The 18026-nt window shown below is 51.1% G+C and overlaps 1 protein-coding gene across 1 annotated transcript in view; it reads right to left on the reverse strand.

The window, feature by feature from the left end:
- The window catches only part of PLCH1 (phospholipase C eta 1), a 46322-nt gene that overhangs the window by 25878 nt on the left and 2418 nt on the right, over positions 1-18026 (reverse strand). Inside the window, exon 2 of the mRNA XM_058031531.1 lies at positions 140-286. Coding sequence (XP_057887514.1) covers positions 140-286 — 147 coding nt within the window. The remainder of the gene's footprint in view (positions 1-139; positions 287-18026) is intronic.

Here is an 18026-nt window from a genome sequence, read left to right on the forward strand (position 1 = left end):
TGAGGCTACAGAAAGGGAGCACAGGACACAGACACCAAGCATCTCCCATCAGCCCACGAGCCTCTGTGTGGCTCTGTAAGTCACACTCTAATACTAAACTGCCCCAGAAATTAGAAGAAATATGAGGAGGTTACTTTACTTTTTGCCTTTTCGCTCTTGCGGGAGGGCCTCCATCGGATGCAGGTCCTGTGCTCGTCCAGGTAGAAGAGACGGACCAGCCCCTTGGTTCCACTCTTCAGCTTCACCATCTGCGTCCCAGACTGCATCACACTCATGCATCTCTCAACTGTGGGGCAGAGCAGAACAAACTCAGCTGAACAGCCACCTCACCCACTAATGCCACGGCCCACGGGCTGCCCAGCATGTGCCAGGCACACCCCAGCTCTGGCCTGAGCCTCCAGTGACACAAAGTGGGCAGTGCTGGGAAACTGTTCCTTCTTCACTGCCACTTTCTGCACACAGGAAAATGGAACAGCTCATCTGTCTGAACACCCTCTCAACAAAGGAGGCAAAGAAAACTTTCATCTATGTTGAAGGAAAACATTTTATAGTTGTTTCATGTTCATCTTATTTACATTTTTTCTATTACTGCACACAGAGCTGTAATTTAAACCGCAGCACTCCATGCACTTGGACTGGTGAGATGCTCATTCAAACCCTGCAGTCCTTTGGGCTCAGCAGCCCTGGAGTTTGTCCCTCGTGCTGTGCCACTGGCAGAGCTGCTCACAGAATGACACAGACACATTCACACCCTCTCCATGCTGCCACCGACCTTCCAACTCACACTGGGATGATTTCCTTCTATCCACCCGTCCCATCTGAATGATAAGGCTTTTTTCCTCCTCTGTGTTTTGACTAAAATAAACCCATTTCTTCCATTTCATCTCCCATCCTCCCTCCTGCAGCCTTCCAAACACAAGGATCAAGATAAGATTTCCTCTTAATCTCTGTACATATCCACGCTCTTAAATTACCTTCTGGTTTTATCCATTCACAGCCTCTCCTCACTTGGTATCACTCCAAATTCATCTCCCTGGGTGATTTGTTTACACTCTGGCTGGCTCCCAAATAAACTCTCTGGGTCTGTCTTTATTTCTTATCACCCTTCCTCTCTGCAGCACTTCTCTCCCCAGTGCTCCTCAGTGTCACAGCAAAGGCCAACCCACACTCCCACTCCTCTGCCAGAGCTGGGATTGATTTATTTATTCTCCCAACAGCTCTGACACACTCACAGGCAGGCAGAGCAGCATCTAAACACTGAGCAAAGCAGGGCTGAGCAGCCCTTGGCACTGGAATAACCTCCCCTGGCTCCCTCACCCACCAGGAGCTGGCAAGGCAAACCCCACATGGAATAAACCCATCAGGAGGAGTCTTTTTTCTGAGTTCTCTTTTTGGAGAAAGGAGGGGACTGAGGTTGAGCTGAACAGAACCAAATTCTTCTGAAAGCCTCATGTGAGTGCAATAAATGTGTCCTTCATTACATCCATAAATAATGGCACCCCCTGGATGAGCACACGCTGAATGAAGGTGAGTTTGGAAGGGCTTTAAGATTTACCATAAATGTGACATAAATCAAGCCAGAAGGTGATGTTAGATCATATCCACATGTTGGCTGGGGCAGCATTAACTTAGATATATCTAATACACACAAAGTACCAGGAAGACAAACATTTACACCACGAGGGATGGAAAACTCTGAACCTGAGAGAACAAAGATGAACTGAAGCAAAAGGAGTCTCTAAAAGTCCCAATGTACATCCACACAGGAATGCCTTTCCTTGGCAGAGCCAGCCCTTCCCCGTGGACCTGAGCTGAGATGAGGTTTGCCTTGGATTCCCACCAAGACAAACAGGACCTGTCCCAGCAGAGCAGTGAGGGTGCTCACCCCGTACCCACACGTGCCCTGCTCCACCAGCCTGGCACACACACCAGCAGCACCTCTGCTTTCACTAACAGAGACATCACCCCAGCAGTGCTTCAGCTCCGTGAGAGGTTTAGCAACAAGCTACTCAACGCAGCAAATCTGCTCCTTTGCACCTAAGGCTAGCAGTGACCGGTGAAAGTCTTAAAAGAAGATCTAATTCTCACGTAAGGCTCTCTATTAACACCAGCTCGGTCGTCAGAGAAGAAATCCCAGCCCGGTGTCACTGAGATGCCATTGAGGGCAGCCAGCAAAAGGCAGAAGGGAGAAGATCACATCTATTCCATACAAGAAAAGCAGAGAATGGGCCACGGTCAGGTAACTGCAGCCAACAAAACTGGGGGGGAAAATAAAAACCATAAAAGGCAATCCAGTTCCTTCTTCACCATTTCAATTGCTTAAACATTTCTACATCGCATTTGGAATTGTTATGGGTGCAGTCACATTCATGCTTCAGGCACACTTCAGTCACAGGGAATAGATTTTAAATCACTTTCCTTTACAAAGTGGAGGACACCCAGTTCCTGCCCAATGTCTCAACAGCGTCCCCTCCCAAACCCCACCTGCAGCGGGTCCAGTGCCCCAGGGAGCACCATGTCTGCTGCCTGCACGTTCCCAATTCCAAGGAAGTACCACGAGAATTCAAACATTTAAAGAATAGTAAACATGTAAGAGAGTTCATGGCGTCATTGCTGCTGTGTAGGTGTTAATAACAAAGGCTCCACGTTCAAGAAGGGACTGGGGTAATGGAAATGCCACAGCAATCAGGAGCCCACTGGATCTCAGCTCTGCAAACCATTTACAAAACACCCCATCCTCCCCTTCAGGCTATTTATAAAATATAAGCACGCAAATAAAAAAGGTCTTTTTCAAATCTATTCTCAGTATGCTAATGCCGGTCCCTTGCCAGACACCACACATTAGCATCTGAATCAGGGAAGGTATTGAGCAGTGCAGGGCAGAATAAAGCTCCAGAAGAGCAGTTCAGGAAGGATTGCACTAAGGAATAGGGAAGCTGGTTCCAGAAAAACATCTAATCCTGTAGATAAACCAGGAATACAGAGCAAATGAAGCAGCTCCTCAATGCAGACACAGATTAAAATTTGGGGAAGCGAGACATGATTCCCATTAAAAGCTATTCTTCTAACACAAGGACTAGCTGGGCATTTTTTGCTCAAAGTCTGAAAATGAATTAAACTAGGACACAATGGAGTTTATGTTACAAGATCAAAGAAAATGAATCTGGAAGTTTAAATAAAAAATTATGCTTATGCAATGTATAAGGAAGGGCTGGAACTGGGTGAACCATGCCATGATTCTATGATAGGTGAAGCTTTAATTTAAAATTAAAAACCCCTGAAAACTACATTCACTTCTGTTTGCAGAGCTATGCAAACTTGACAGTCTAAAATCATCCCAACAGACATCCTGGAGTTTAACAGGATTTAATAATGAAAGAGCAGTCTCCTTTTCTTGCTCCCAAAATAACCCTTTAAAGCAACACAGACCTGAATTCAAATAGCCCTTTTTAATTTCGTTTAGGCAGCTCTGTGGGTGCCCCTGCCCACACTGCTCTCACTGCCCACTGAGCCAGCACTGCTGGGCAGTGTGGCTGCTCCATGGCACTAATCCCCAAACCAACCCGTGCCACCCTCTGTCCCTGTGCCACCCTCTGTTCTCATGCCGCCCTAAATCCCCGCGCCACTCTCCATCCCCGTACCACCCTCTCTCCCTGTGCCACCCTCTGTCCCTTCGTGCCACCCTCCATTCCCTCATGCCACCCTGCATCCCCTTGTGCCACCCTCCATTCCCTCATGCCACCCTCGGTGCCTGTACCACCCTCTGTCCCTTCGTGCCACCCTGCATCCCCTTGTGCCACCCTCCATTCCCTCATGCCACCCTGCATCCCTTCATGCCACCCTCCGTCCCTGTGCCACCCTGCATCCCCTTGTGCCACCCTCCATCCCCTCATGCCACCCTGCATCCCTTCATGCCACCCTGCATCCTCTCGTACCACCCTCCATCCCCTCATGCCACCCTGCATCCCTTCATGCCACCCTCCGTCCCCTCATGCCACCCTGCATTCCCTCATGCCACCCTCGGTCCCTGTGCCACCCTCTGTCCCCATGCCACCCTGCATCCCCTCATGCCACCCTGCATCCCCTCGTGCCCCCAGTCCCTCCCCTGCCCTCGGGTCACCCTCTGCTGCCCAGGGATGGCTCAGCACAGCCCCCCGGGATCCCCACAAACCCCCATGGCTTGGGGGCCGTTCCCTGCATCCCAGGAGCTGGGAATTCTCTGGTTTATTAAAGTTCATTTACTCCCAGCAGTCATGCTGGTGAGAGCACTTCTGCCTGCCCTTGTGCTCACCACAGGGACTTCAGGGTGTGCAGGACCCTGCAGTCAATGCTAGAGAAAATGACAATTATTTAGGGAAGTAAGACATTACGCTGAGCAGCATTTCCCAGCAAACACAAGAGCATTTTGCTACACAGGGCACATCCCTGCAGTGAAACAAACATCTCCTCCCATAAAACATGTTCTCTGAAATTAAATAAATATCCTGGCTATTTTTTGCTACTGTATTTTGGGGTTTAGTTTTTCAAGAAAACACTATTACCTTTGCATTAGCAGCACAACTCTACTGCCAAGAGTATACAGCAAAAGGAATTATCTGTCTCACCCCTGTTGTGAGACAGATAATTTTACTTAAAGTCAAAGATCAAAACAAATTTCTTATTGCTGTCCACAAATGTTCTTTTATTTTCCTGTATGTTAAGAAATTAATGTTTCAAAGTGCAACCAAATGACAAAAAGTCTGGTCTCATCTTGCTTTTATGGACTTACTGTTACAGCCGTCTGACAAAACAAAAAGATTAACTAAGGTACAAAGAGCATTACCAAACACTGAGAAGTATAATTATGAAAGAGGATATAAACTGGGTATCTAAATGATAGGCATCAACTGCATTAAGCCAACATTAAGCTTGAAGAGATCAAAGGTACCCATGAAACGCAGGGGTTACTGTTCTAAGTGCAGCAGCAGCTCTTGTCCCCTGCATTCAGTGTTTGGGGTTTCTGTGTTCTGTGAAGGGCGGTGAGGCCCTGGCACAGCAGCTCTTGTCCCCTGCATTCAGTATTTGGGGTTTTTGTGTTCTGTGAAGGGCGGTGAGGCCCTGGCACACCAGCTCTTGTCCCCTGCATTCAGTGTTTGGGGTTTCTGTGCTCTGTGAAGGGCGGTGAGGCCCTGGCACAGCTGCTCTTCTCCCCTGCATTCAGTGTTTGGGGTTCTGTGTGTTCTGTGAAGGGCGGTGAGGCCCTGGCACAGCAGCTCTTGTCCCCTGCATTCAGTATTTGGGGTTTCTGTGTTCTGGGAAGGGCAGTGAGGCCCTGGCACAGCTGCTCTTGTCCCCTGCATTCAGTGTTTGGGGTTTCTGTGTTCTGTGAAGGGCTGTGAGGCCCTGGCACAGCAGCTCTTGTCCCCTGCATTCAGTGTTTGGGGTTCTGTGTGTTCTGGGAAGGGCGGTGAGGCCCTGGCACAGCTGCCCAGGCACTGCTGGGGTCACTGTCCCTGGGGCATGTGGAAATGAGCAGATGTGGCTCTGGAGGCCCCAGTTTAGCGCTGAATGCTGTGGTGGGGCTGGGCTGATGGCTGGATCTCATTGTCTGAAAGGTCCTTCCCAAAGAGCCCCAGCCCTGCCCTGGAGCCCGCACACAGCTGCTGTCCCGTCCTGCAGGGAAAACAGCCCGGATCCAGCCCGGGCCCAAAGCACACCCCAGAACCCTGCGATGTTCTCAGCCCTCTGCCCTCTCCATCATCCCCCCACGCTGAGCACCGAGTCTGCCCCTCCAGTAATGCCATCCAACACCATTTTCTGTTCTGCCAGCTCCACCCCAGAGCACATCTCATCTCAGTCCCACTCAGCAGCACTAATGCCATCGGGGTGCTGATTGTTGGGGGTTACATAACAGCCCAAGGGCCGGGGGCGCAGGGGGCACACACAGGTCTGGGGCACTCCCCAGCAGGACTGGGCTTTGGTTTAAACAGCCACAGCTCATATTTTATGCCAGTTTAATTTGCCTCGCAGCAGCTCTTGCGGCCTCACGGAATTTCACATTAAGCTTCTTACAGTGGGTTTAATGGTAATCTCTGGGAGCCCGTGGACATGAGATGGACAATCAATCTCTCACGCTTCTGCACTTCCCAAGAAACCCTCGAGGGAGCCACTCAGCACCAGCAGAGCCACCAGAGGCTGAAAAGGGCACGGGCAATTCGTCTCAGCCCTGGAGAGCAGAGCATCAACACCAGTAACCAAACACAAGTTGAGACTACTCAAAACAACTGAATGGTGTCTAATCAAAGCACATCACTAACTCTGGGAAGCAGCTCGTGCTTGTAAAGTCACTAAATAATATGCAAACAATAAAGGGGTGAAGCTGAAGAGCAAAACCATTCACTATCCAGAATGGAGAAACAACCCCAAGCACAACTGAAATCTAACAGCATGTTTCAGCTCTTTGTAAGTCTGGAAACTGTCTGGTGGTGTCTTTTTTTCTTTCAAAATAACCCAAAACAAATGCAAAAGCTGGGGAGCAGCAGCTCCCAGAAGTCACGTCTGAGTAACACATATTTCACAGCAGCTGCTCTTTCAGCCTCCCCTACTGACACTGCGGGCTCAGTGCTTCCAGGACGGCCAATAACTCATCTCATTTTCACACTACAAGTGAAAGGTCTCTGCTCCTCACCTTTTCAAGCTGATCCCTGACAACCCTTAGTTATTCTTGCCATGGGAGAGCCCAGAGCTCCTTCCCAGGCTGAGGCCCCCTCCTCTTTTGCTCTGAGAGATCAGAAAGGAACCAGAAGTATCCAAACAAAAGCTTGGCACTACAGTATAATCAAAAAGAGCCTGAATGGTCCTTAATGACAAGCTTTGTTCCCTCACTGAGACTTCAGAGAGCACTGTGCAGTGCAGAAATGTCCTGCCAGGCCAGTGCCTCTTTCACAGGGGCTGTGCTGCCCTGTGGGACCCCATGAATAATGCATGTTTGCCAGCCCTGCCCAAGGACCCCTCCTTCTGCCAGCTCAGCAAAGTTCCACTTATTATCTTCAAGCAATTAGCCCAGGTTTCATCCTTTCTTCAGAAACAACTCCACCAGAGCTGTGCATTGTGAGAGCCCTGGTGCCACAGCAGCACAGCGTGGCTGGGGACTGTAAGTTTCCCATTAGGACTGTGGAATTAATCCTCTGTCAACACTGAAAAGCACAATCGTTTAAGCACAGCCATGGCCGAGTGCCAAGGCACATTGTCACATCAATGGGGTGAACAAGGAGCACAGATTTATTAAGCAAACACAGTTAAGTTTGCACATCCTAATCCTCTTTCTTCCTCGAGGATCCCTCAGCAGGGAGGGCACAGCAGTCGATTATGACACTCCAGAAAGTGGAAAAAGCAGGAGGTGGGAAGAGAGGCAGGAGGAGGAGGAGGAGGAGGAGGAGGAGGAGGAGGAGGAGGAGGAGGAGGAGGAGGAGGAGGAGGAGGAGGAGGAGGAGGAGGAGGAGGAGGAGGAGGAGGAGGAGGAGGAGGAGGAGGAGGAGGAGGAGGAGGAGGAGGAGGAGGAGGAGGAGGAGGAGGAGGAGGAGGAGGAGGAGGAGGAGGAGGAGGAGGAGGAGGAGGAGGAGGAGGAGGAGGAGGAGGAGGAGGAGGAGGAGGAGGAGGAGGAGGAGGAGGAGGAGGAGGAGGAGGAGGAGGAGGAGGAGGAGAGTTTCTGCTGCCCCTGCCAAGGGGAAGATGAGCACACAGGTGTGTGGTGTCACTGTGCCAGATCCAGGGTGGCTTTCAGGACAAGCATCCTTCCCCTGTGTGACCATGGCCCAGAGCACCAGGCACCATCCCCAGGTGCCCTTCAGGACCCTCCCTCTGTGTGACCATGGCCCGGAGCACCAGGCACCATCCCCAGGTCTGTCCCCATGTCCCCAAAGGAAACCTGGGGCTCCCCAGGCCAGGGTAGCTGTGCTCAGGAGGGCAATGCCTCCTCACTGCAGCTGGGCCACCCCTGCAGTGCCAGGGGCTCCTCCTTGGCAGAGAGCATCTGAGCACCCCAGGAGCTGAGCCTCTGGATGCAGAGGTGGAGAACAGTGAGCCACGAGCTCTTTCTCTGCCAGAATCCCATATCTGCCCTCTGAAAAAATCAATAGGTGCATAAATAAGGATCATACATCAGTGAACCAGACCTTGTTCTCAGCCTCCCTGTGTTGTATGATGCAACAAATACAATTCCCACCACAGCACACTGAGCTAGGGCAGACTTCCTCATTCACCACACCGCCCTTTGTATGTCACACCTCCCACTTAACTGCACCAATTTAACAAAAAATAGGGGGAAAAAACCCCCACCACCAAAAGGCCCTTCCTAGAGCTCACCCCTGTGCCCACACAGAGACGTGCAGAGGATGAACTGTGCCAGCCTCAGGGCAAGCAGTCAGCCCTGATGTCTGCAGACTGACCAGCAAACAGCCACGTGTGGCAGCACCTCAGCCCTGTCAGCACCACGGGCTGGGATGGGAGTGCCCTGATGGCACAGGAGCAGCTGCAAGGGGGATCCAGTGCCCAGCACCTGGGGCCAGGCTGAGGGAGCACTGCTTCCCTCCAGGCTGCCAAGCAAAGCCACATCTGGGGCTCGGCTACAGGCTAGGAAGAGGGAAAAAGGCAGAATAGAATGGAAGGTGAAGTTAATTAACCTTTAAAAGTAATGAATGGAGACTGCAGTGCAACAGATGATATGAACTAATTTATTCACCCTCCTCAGAAATAGTCATTTTGCTAAAGAAACATGTTTATCTATTCTATTTTAAATTGCCTCGGTGCAAGTCACCGACAGTGAGTCATCTGTGGGCAAACAATGAGCTGACAGCCTCAAACACCAAAGTGATTTTATTACTGAAAATGATGCTGCTTTGTGCATCCGAGTTCCAGGCTGATGGATGTTTCTGCTGGTAGCGTGGGAACACCTGTGAACCCGTTCTCTGCTGTACTGATGACCTGCACAGCACAGCTCCAGCTCCCTGCTATAGCCAGGAACAGCCAGCCTGGCCCCTCACAGCTCCCACCTCACTCAGGCAAGGAGACACGAGCAGCACTCGCTCCCTGAGGCACCAGCTGCTGGAGGAAAGGGGACGAGCCAGCACACACCCCCCTTGCAGCAGGCTCGGTGCTGGACAGAGCTGGGGGGTTTCTGCCAGCACGTTCTGCTCACGGCCCCTCGTGTCCCCAAGCTACTGTGAGCCACCACTGACCCCCGTGCGGCACTGGGGCAGCTCAGGCTCCAGACAAGCACTCAAGGAGTCACCTCCACAACTCCCATCTATGCCCCAGGCTTTTGCAAAGACAGCAGCTCTTCAGCAAACGACAAAAACGTTTCCCCTAACACCATGACTGCTCTGTGGATTTACTGAAACGAGTAGATTTCATTCATAAGCACCAAAACCACGAACACTAAGCAGTTAGCAAGCACATAATCTAGTTACTCCCTGGCCAGCCACGTCTCTGCAGAGCTGGTGAGACACTGCCCCACCAGCATCCAGCTCCAGCACCCTCAGCAGGGCCATGCAGGGACACTTTGTGGTGCCCCACTGTGACACTGGGTCAGCCAGCACTCAGGGCAACACGGGGCAACCTGCCCAGGATACACCGAACACCTGGAGGCTTTCAGCCTGCCCAAGCTGCCATGTGCATGTGCTAGCTTCTTGTGAGTGCATTTAATGCTGAGACAGATTTAAGCTGTTACTGGAATGAAACCTGTGCATGGCCAAGTTCTCCCCAGGAGTTTGGTGCCTTCCATAGGCACTCAGACCAGTCTGCTGCTCCAGGCTAATTCCCTCACATACCAGGATCCCAGAGCCTGCACAGGTGCCTGCACAGCTGCAGGCACACGAGTCCCACAGCAGCACTAATAAGGACATTGAACAGGGCACTGCCATGGTCCCTGCTACAGGGGGAGCCTGGCCATGACCCCACCTCAAAGCTCAGTGCCAGGGACAGCCCAGGACAGCAGGGACAGCGGGGACAGCGGGGACAGCGGGGACAGCGGGGACAGCAGGGACAGCAGGGACAGCCACTCACTGCTCCACTGCCCTCCCCACACTGAGGTGGCACTGCCACAGCCAAGGATGACCAGCTGGCATTTGGCCTTGCTGTCACATCTGGGTGAGGAAGGGACTGCAGAATGACCTGGAGCAGAACTCCACCCTCAGCCGAGGTCCCTGCTGTGGAACGAGCTCACCCACACACACAGGGCCAAGAGATTCAAACCCTGAACCTGATGCTTTCCTTGCAGGCCTGGTGCAGCCCCTCCAGGAGAGCTGGCTGCTGTGAATTATTCAGTGGGGCCATATCCATTACCTGGGGAGGCAGATGGAGTAACACCTGCCCTCCTTTAGCCACGGCCTCCACGGAGAGCTCTGGGTACCCAACACCAGCAGCCCTTGGCACCACGGCTCAGCAGCCCAGCACAGGCAGCCCTCCCTGCAGGCCATCCTCAAATAACTCATTTTGCCTGAAATAGGCTCTGGTTTCTATACAACAGCCGTCCCTATTCCTAGAGACTTCCAGCAGATAAAAAATATCTACTAAAATCAACCATGACAGATACAAAGGGAAAAAAGTATCAACTGCCAAGGCTGCCCTGAAATTTTCTAACATAACAGGAAAGATGATATTTCAAAGTTTAATCCATGACTTTTGATGGCTTTATTTTAGATTAGCTTGTTTGATTTTAAATTACAGACAATCTTGTCACAAAAATTTCTTCTGCGCTATACAATTCTGGCAAGAAAGCTCTTATGCTAAATGTATTTTCTAAGTGTTTTCTTTAAAAGAACATAATCCAACATCCTTAAGGATGAGAAAAACACAAAAATTAACTTGAATCTACCATGATTTCTCCTTCTCTCTACAGCATTCACTCTTTATCCACTTAGAGGCTTTAGCTAACTGCCGCTTTCTATTCAGCACTGACTTAAACTGAAAAAAATTAGATGTTATAAACTACAAGATACTGAAGAAAGTTATTCAAGATGTCTTCCTTTTTTGTATCATCTCCTGCAATTCTTGGAAAGACATCTTTTATCCAGTGCTTTCATTCAAAATTTACATACCACTTGCAAATGTGTTATACTATTATAAGTGCTACTAAAAAAAACTCCTCTCTGCTGAAAGCCACAGCAAAATTCCCAACAGATGAAAAGGTCAAGAATGTTTTTATTCAAGGCAAACACATTTGTAATAATTTAGGCTAACACAGAAGTGCAGTTTGTTCTCATCAAAAGAGCAGTATCTCAAACACAAGCTACATGTTTTCATAGAGAAGCTGACTTGACTTTCCAGTCAATACAAACCCACCAGGTTTTCTTGTTAAACATTCAGGAATAGATACACACTTGTTATACCAACAACGTCCACACAAACACTGCAATTTACCAAACCCAAGGGTTAAGTTACCTGATTTTTCTATAACTATTTCCAGACAGATTACAAGTTTGTCTCATGGCAATTCCAAACTCAAACATCCTTACCTTTTTCTGGACTTAAATTTTTATATACTTCAAGGTCTGCCATTAAATTTGTAACTCGGGCATTATTGGCAAGCAGAATGGAAATTCTCCCTTCGGGAAAGGCTCAGTTTGATCTTCGTGCCTTCAGAGCCAAGCAATCCTCGGAAGCACAGCCGAGCGCCGCTCCTCAGGACGAGCGAGGAAACCTCGGCGATGCATAGCACAGATGCGGAGGGGAGAGGCGGTCACGGCTCACGCTGGGGGAGCGCAGGCTGCGCGGGGGCCGGCAGGGTCTGCCCGTGCCGCGGCTGCGGGGCGGCGCTGCTCCGGCGGCTCCGCGCACAGCGCCGGGCACGGCAAGGGGCTGCGGGCACCGCGAGGGCTCCGGGCTCCGCGCACAGCGCCGGGCACGGCACGCTCGGGGCTCACAAGGGGCTCCGGGCTCCGCGCACAGCGCCGGGCACGGCACAGGGCTCCGGGCACCGCGAGGGGCTGCGGGCTCCGCACACAGCGCCGGGCACGCTCGGGGCTCACAAGGGGCTCCGGGCTCCTCAAGGCACTCCGGGCTCCGCAGGCGCTCCGGGCTCCGCAAAGGGCTCCGGGCACCGCAGGCACTCCGGGCTCCGCAGGCACTCCGGGCACCGCAGGCACTCCGGGCACCGCAGACACTCCGGGCACCGCAGACACTCCGGGCACCGCAGGCACTCCGGGCACCGCAGGCACTCCGGGCTCCGCAGGCACTCCGGGCTCCGCAGGCGCTCCGGGCACCGCAGGCGCTCCGGGCTCCGCAGGCGCTCCGGGCTCCGCAGGCGCTCCGGGCACCGCAGGCACTCCGGGCTCCGCAGGCGCTCCGGGCACCGCAGGCACTCCGGGCTCCGCAGGCGCTCCGGGCTCCGCAGGCGCTCCGGGCTCCGCAGGCACTCCGGGCTCCGCAGGCGCTCCGGGCTCCGCAGGCACTCCGGGCACCGCAGGCGCTCCGGGCTCCGCAGGCACTCCGGGCTCGGAGCGCGGCCGGCCCCGGGCAGCGCAGGGACTCCGCGGGCAGCGGGGCGAGGGGCGGGCAGGGATTACCACACTCCGGCTCGGGAGCGGCGGAGTGACGCAGGCTGGATGCGGGAGGGGAAACCCGAGCCCGCTGCCGAGTAACCCCCGCATCTGCAGCCGGAGGGGAGAAACCCCCAGCGCCTTTGTGGCCTTTGCCCCGGCTCCGTGCCTCTGCTGCTGCCGCTGTCCCACTGTCCCCAGCTCCGGAACAGCCACCCTGCAGGGACAGGCCAGCTGCGGCACAAATGCACCCGGGTCGGGCTGTGCATCCCTGAGCGAGGCAAGGAACGAGGAGCAGGGGCTGAGCACCAGCTCTGCCAGCAGCTACAGAAACCCCCCGTGCCCCTGGAGAAATCCTGGGCTGCTTTAAGGCATCCCAGTGCTCCTGAAATCAGGCAAAGTGGAACAATGGGCAGGAGCATTCAGACTTGCATAAACCGCACTTCCTTACAACGGAGCCCGCAGGGCTGGAAAGCACAGCAAGAATGAAGCCAGCTCCACATACAATGCTTCACATCCTTCATTTATTGCATTTTCTAATTCTTTCCCTCTTCAGCTGACTCTTCCACTGTGACATTTACATCAGCACACCAAAGGAATTCCCAGCTGTATTCCTAAACACTGTGACAGCAATAAAAGAGACCTTGTCAAGCACAGGCCAGGAAAAAGTTACACGACAGACAACGTGACAGAGGAGGAAAACAAATAAAAACCACTCAAAAAACCACCCCTCATAGTTCCACATGCCTGCAGAACTTCAGTGGGATGGGAGACAAAATCCAAGTGGAGCTGACATGTTTTACCTCCTGAGAAATCATCATTTCATAGCTGTTGGTAGCACAGAGAGCCTTCCCACAGCCCCCACGACAGAGCTCAGCACTCTGTGGGTATCCATGGACCATGTCCAGCACCCTGGAAGGTGAATCGAGACCCCAGACCCACTGCAGGATCTCTTGGCTGCTCAGCTGTGGCTCTGGCGGCACTGTCAGGAGTGGCACAAGTCCCACTCTGAGGAGGGAGTGTCACCCATTGCCAGGCAGAGCAAGGGAAATGGGGTGGCCACGGCGTTACCCCAGCTCTGGTTCTCAGCCCACCACCTTCATGGCTGAAACCACCACCGTGGTGCCTCTAGACAGTTACCAGTGCATTGAAATTATGCAGTTCAACAACAAAAAATAAACTGTCACTGCTGTACAGTTTAATTATTGATATATCAGATTGCACTTGATAATGTGTTAAATGCAAATTACTCACACTCCTACTGTTCTGTTAATTATAATACAAGCTACACACAAGCACCTTCAATGCCACAGCTGCTCTGTAAGAAACCTTACGCAATCACCAATACACTCTTCATTATTTTGTCTCCAAAATAAGCTTCCTTTTAAAACCAGACATGCCTAAATGCTACATGTCTTTAGAAATTCAAGCATGTTATGTAGGTTAGAAGCACATTACAGCAAACAAATGAAGATGTTATGTAATTTAGTTGACAGATGCCAAATGGTATAAGAAGACCTGTAGGTTTATCGAAAATCAATCCCCATGACAACTCCTCAGTGTCAAGCCAGGTTTTGCACTGAATCCCAAGCCCTGACGGTTGGTTTGGCTTTCCCCTGCTCACAGGCTCATTGTCCTGCTGGGAATGCTCTGCAGGGCCGCAGCTCACACAGTTCCAGCAGTCCCAGAGGTGATGGTGACAAACAAGTTTCTGAACAAAGAACCCACTTCCCTGTGCCTGTAGCTGATTGACATCAATGGCCACTGTAAGACAAGACCTTTTCAGCCATCGCTGCTGTCCTGGGGGTGCTGCACAGTCCCAGGTGAAAGCTGGCAGGAACAGGAACAGCCTCACCTCCACACCTGCCTTTCCCACTTGGGTTTCCTGCCCACACCTCACAAGGCTCAGATTACTGCACAGAGACACAGCCCTGCAAGTTCTACTGCAAAAATATCCATTTTCCAATAAACGAGAATATGATTTAACTAACAGTTTGGAAATTACAGCATCAGAGGAAGGTTCATTTTCTAGCTCATTGGGTTTTCCTTTATCACTGTCAAAATAGCTGGAAACCAGCACAAAGCCTAATTCTGCTAAAGAGCAAGAAAAGCTGATTAGAGAACTAACACCTCTTACAGGGAATAGATAATGAAATAAGGAGATAACAACATCTTCATAATCATCTTCCAAGTGTAATCTTAGATCTGAACTGTGAGACAATCTCCTTGTGAAAAGTCAGCCAGCAGTGAATAAAACTTTGTATCAGCTGCACAGAAAACTTGTCATTTTTATCAGATTAAAGCTTTTATCAACTCATTTATCGTTAATGAAGACATGGTTCTACGGAAAGCTGAGAAACACACAAAAATGAAAGGAGAAAAATACTTGGCATTGGAACACAAGGACCTGAAATACTGTCTGGAGACAGATCCCACATGAGACTCCACCTTTCATTAACAGATGCAGAGACAGACACAGCTCTTGAACAAAGCAGAGAGAGTTTCTTCAGGCACTTCAGGCCCTTTTTAAACCTCAGTGGACTTGAATACATTAATTCCTTAACGCTCTTCTTGCAAACACATTTCCATTTACATCTGTTTGTCCCAAGGAATGGATTGTGGATATTTCACATAAATCAGAACATGAGCCCAAACCCAAATTCCTGCACTCGTTCTGCTTTGCCAGCACCATTCTGAAGCAGATAAAAGGCTGAGCCCTGCAGCCCACAGCTGGCATCTGTAGCTGTGCCCCCAGCCCCGCACGAGGCTCCAGCAGAGCTAATTATAGAGCACTGCCCATAGCAAACATCAGGCCTGAAGGATTTGTGCAATCTGGCGAAGCTCTGGGACTGCTCCCCCAAAACTCTTGTGCTCCAATAACCAAAACAGGCCATTTGACTGCATAAAAAAGGACAACAGAAGGCATTTTCTGTTCTCACTGGGCACGGAAGTCTGAGGCCACTGAAGCAAGGAGGGGCTCTCCGTGGTTTCCTCATCAGGGTGTTGGACAGCCAAAGGCACCAGGATGTGCCCAACACAATTTAAGGACCTTCCATGGTCACCTGTCAGGCTCAGACCCACTCACACTTCCCAGGGAATTCCCTTCCCAAGGTGAAACACAACCTGCTCCATCCCTGCTTCCCTCCAGCCAGAGGGTCCACACCAAACACCACAAGTTTTGGAGGGGGTTAATTCCCACAGATGGCCACAAGCACAAACGAATTCCAAACATCTTATGGAAAAAAATAAAAAATATCAGATGCAGTGAAAAAATAGGAATTACCTAGATGCAGTTTTGGCTGGGGAAGTACTTGCCTTGCTGACTGGGAGGCACTGGGAGCCACAGGAAGGGCTGCTCTGTACACTTTGGGTTTTTTCCCTTTGTATTTCTAGCCCCGACCATCGAGCAGCAAAGTTAAATGGATGTTTGCTCTGACAGCACAGCCATTCCTACATTGTTACTGCCAGCAAACAAACAAAACATGATGCACAGTTACAGCTTAAAACCCCTGCAAAAATAAAAAAAAAATAAATCTCTCCTTCCAAGCCTAGAGGGATGCTGTACTTTGTATTTCGGAACTGCTCGCAAGAGGAAGGAAATGAAAGTGAGTTCATCAAATCCTCAAGGCTATTCCAAACATTCTAATTGCCTGTCTTCTCTGTTCTGCAGAAACTGCTAAAACAGCTCACCCCAGCCCCTGTCTCTGGTCTGTTATTCTCTGTGTGCACACACACTGCTGTATCTCACTGCTGCTGCTGCTGAAGAAAACTGACATTTTTGCTTCTGGGCAGATAAGACTCCCCAGAGTACAAGGCACAGCAGCAACCTCCCCTTCTGCAACCAAAAATTTCAGACATAAACAGATAAGAATTTTAATATCCTGCAAATGCAGCCATTAGCAGCTTTTCTTCATAAAATTATAAAATGATGAGAGAGCCTTAGGCGACGTGGATGCACCCAGTACTTCATTACACACATGAATCTCAGTCATTATTTAAAGACAACCCACCAGAGCCCGTGGAAAGCCCCACAGCTGTGTACCAATACTGCTTGTGTAACAGCGTGCAAGTGTCCCAAAGCACCCTTAAAGCCAGCAGAGAGCAGCCTGATCCATGGCCAGCAGCACTCCTGAATGGAATGGGAGCTCTGCTGATGTTCACTGGACACAGGGATTGAATGGGACCACGGTTAGAGTTTGCCAGCCTCATTTCCCACTAGTCAATACATTCCTGCTAATCACATTTACAGCCTCAGAGCAAGAGCACAAATACAATGCTGTAACAATTTTCCCAAAACCTGTCAATCTCCCACTCAAAATATCTTAGTTTTTCCTGGGCCTGTTTCATACACTTGTGGGCAATTTTCAACTTGCTCTGGTGCCAACTTCCCCCATCAGCTCCAATAAGCCTTTTCCTCTCTGAGCTTTCCCTTTGCAATGCACTCAGAGCCAGCAGTCACATCCCCTCTAAATCTTTGATTTCCAGACTAAACAAGCCTGACTTATCTCACCTTCCCTTCTGTACCTTCTCCCTGTTCCTGAGCTCCCCCTGCTCAAACTCTGCTGCCCAGAACTGCATCGGGCTGGGCCTTGTGCCACCAACACCTTCATCTTACTGAGTGCTCCAAATTTCATCCTCCTTCAGCTGATCACAGAACCAGAGTGCTTTGGCTTGGAAGGGACCCTAAACTCACCTTGTTCCACCCCTGCAAGGGCAGGGGCACCTTGCACTGCCCCAGGGGCTCCAAGCCCCTCCAGCCTTGAACACTTCAGGGATGTGACTCCCACACTAATGGGATTCTGCAGGGGCACTGCACTGCAACAGGGCTGCAGGCTCAGCCAGCTGCTTCTGCTGCAAGCTGAGCCTTTTTTCCTTTTGGTTTTACTGGGGAGGTTTGGTTTTGTTTGGGGTTTCGTTGGTGGTCTTTTGGGTTTTTGGTTTTTTACATCAAACAATTAAACCACTCCCAATAGAGCTTCAGCATTTTTATTAATGCAGTCCATGAGTTCTTGCCTTTGAACTCCTCAGCAGGAGGTGAACAAATGGAACCCCATATGCTCAGGTGCTTAAACTAATGCAGCTGCCACAAGGGTGTGAGGAAAACACCAGAGATGAGCACAGCCAGTGCATCTCTTGTGCACCTCTGCAGACACTTCCAGTTCTCCTGAAGATCCTCCTGTGGTTTTTGAGAACACCAACTGGCCCCGTGGGGTGTTTTCACCTGGGCTGCCCCAAGGTGCTGCAGTTCCTCCAGCTCACAGGTTCAGCTCCAGACAATCACCCCAGACAGCCCTGGTGCCACTGGCTGCCCCACTGCTCCCAGGGAGGGTGCACTTGGTTAATGTGAGCAGCCTGAATTCCAGCACAGCCCTGGAGCCTGAATTATCAGCCCTGGAGGAGCCCAGCCTCTCTGGAGCTCCAGAAAAACACACTAATTCCTGGGACATGCACACATCCTTACCCATGCTGTCACCTCTGTCACTGTCCAGGGGGAATTCAGCCCCTCCATAC

The sequence above is a fragment of the Melospiza georgiana genome, chromosome 10 (genome assembly GCF_028018845.1).
Source record: "Melospiza georgiana isolate bMelGeo1 chromosome 10, bMelGeo1.pri, whole genome shotgun sequence".
Taxonomy (NCBI): Eukaryota; Metazoa; Chordata; class Aves; order Passeriformes; family Passerellidae; genus Melospiza; species Melospiza georgiana.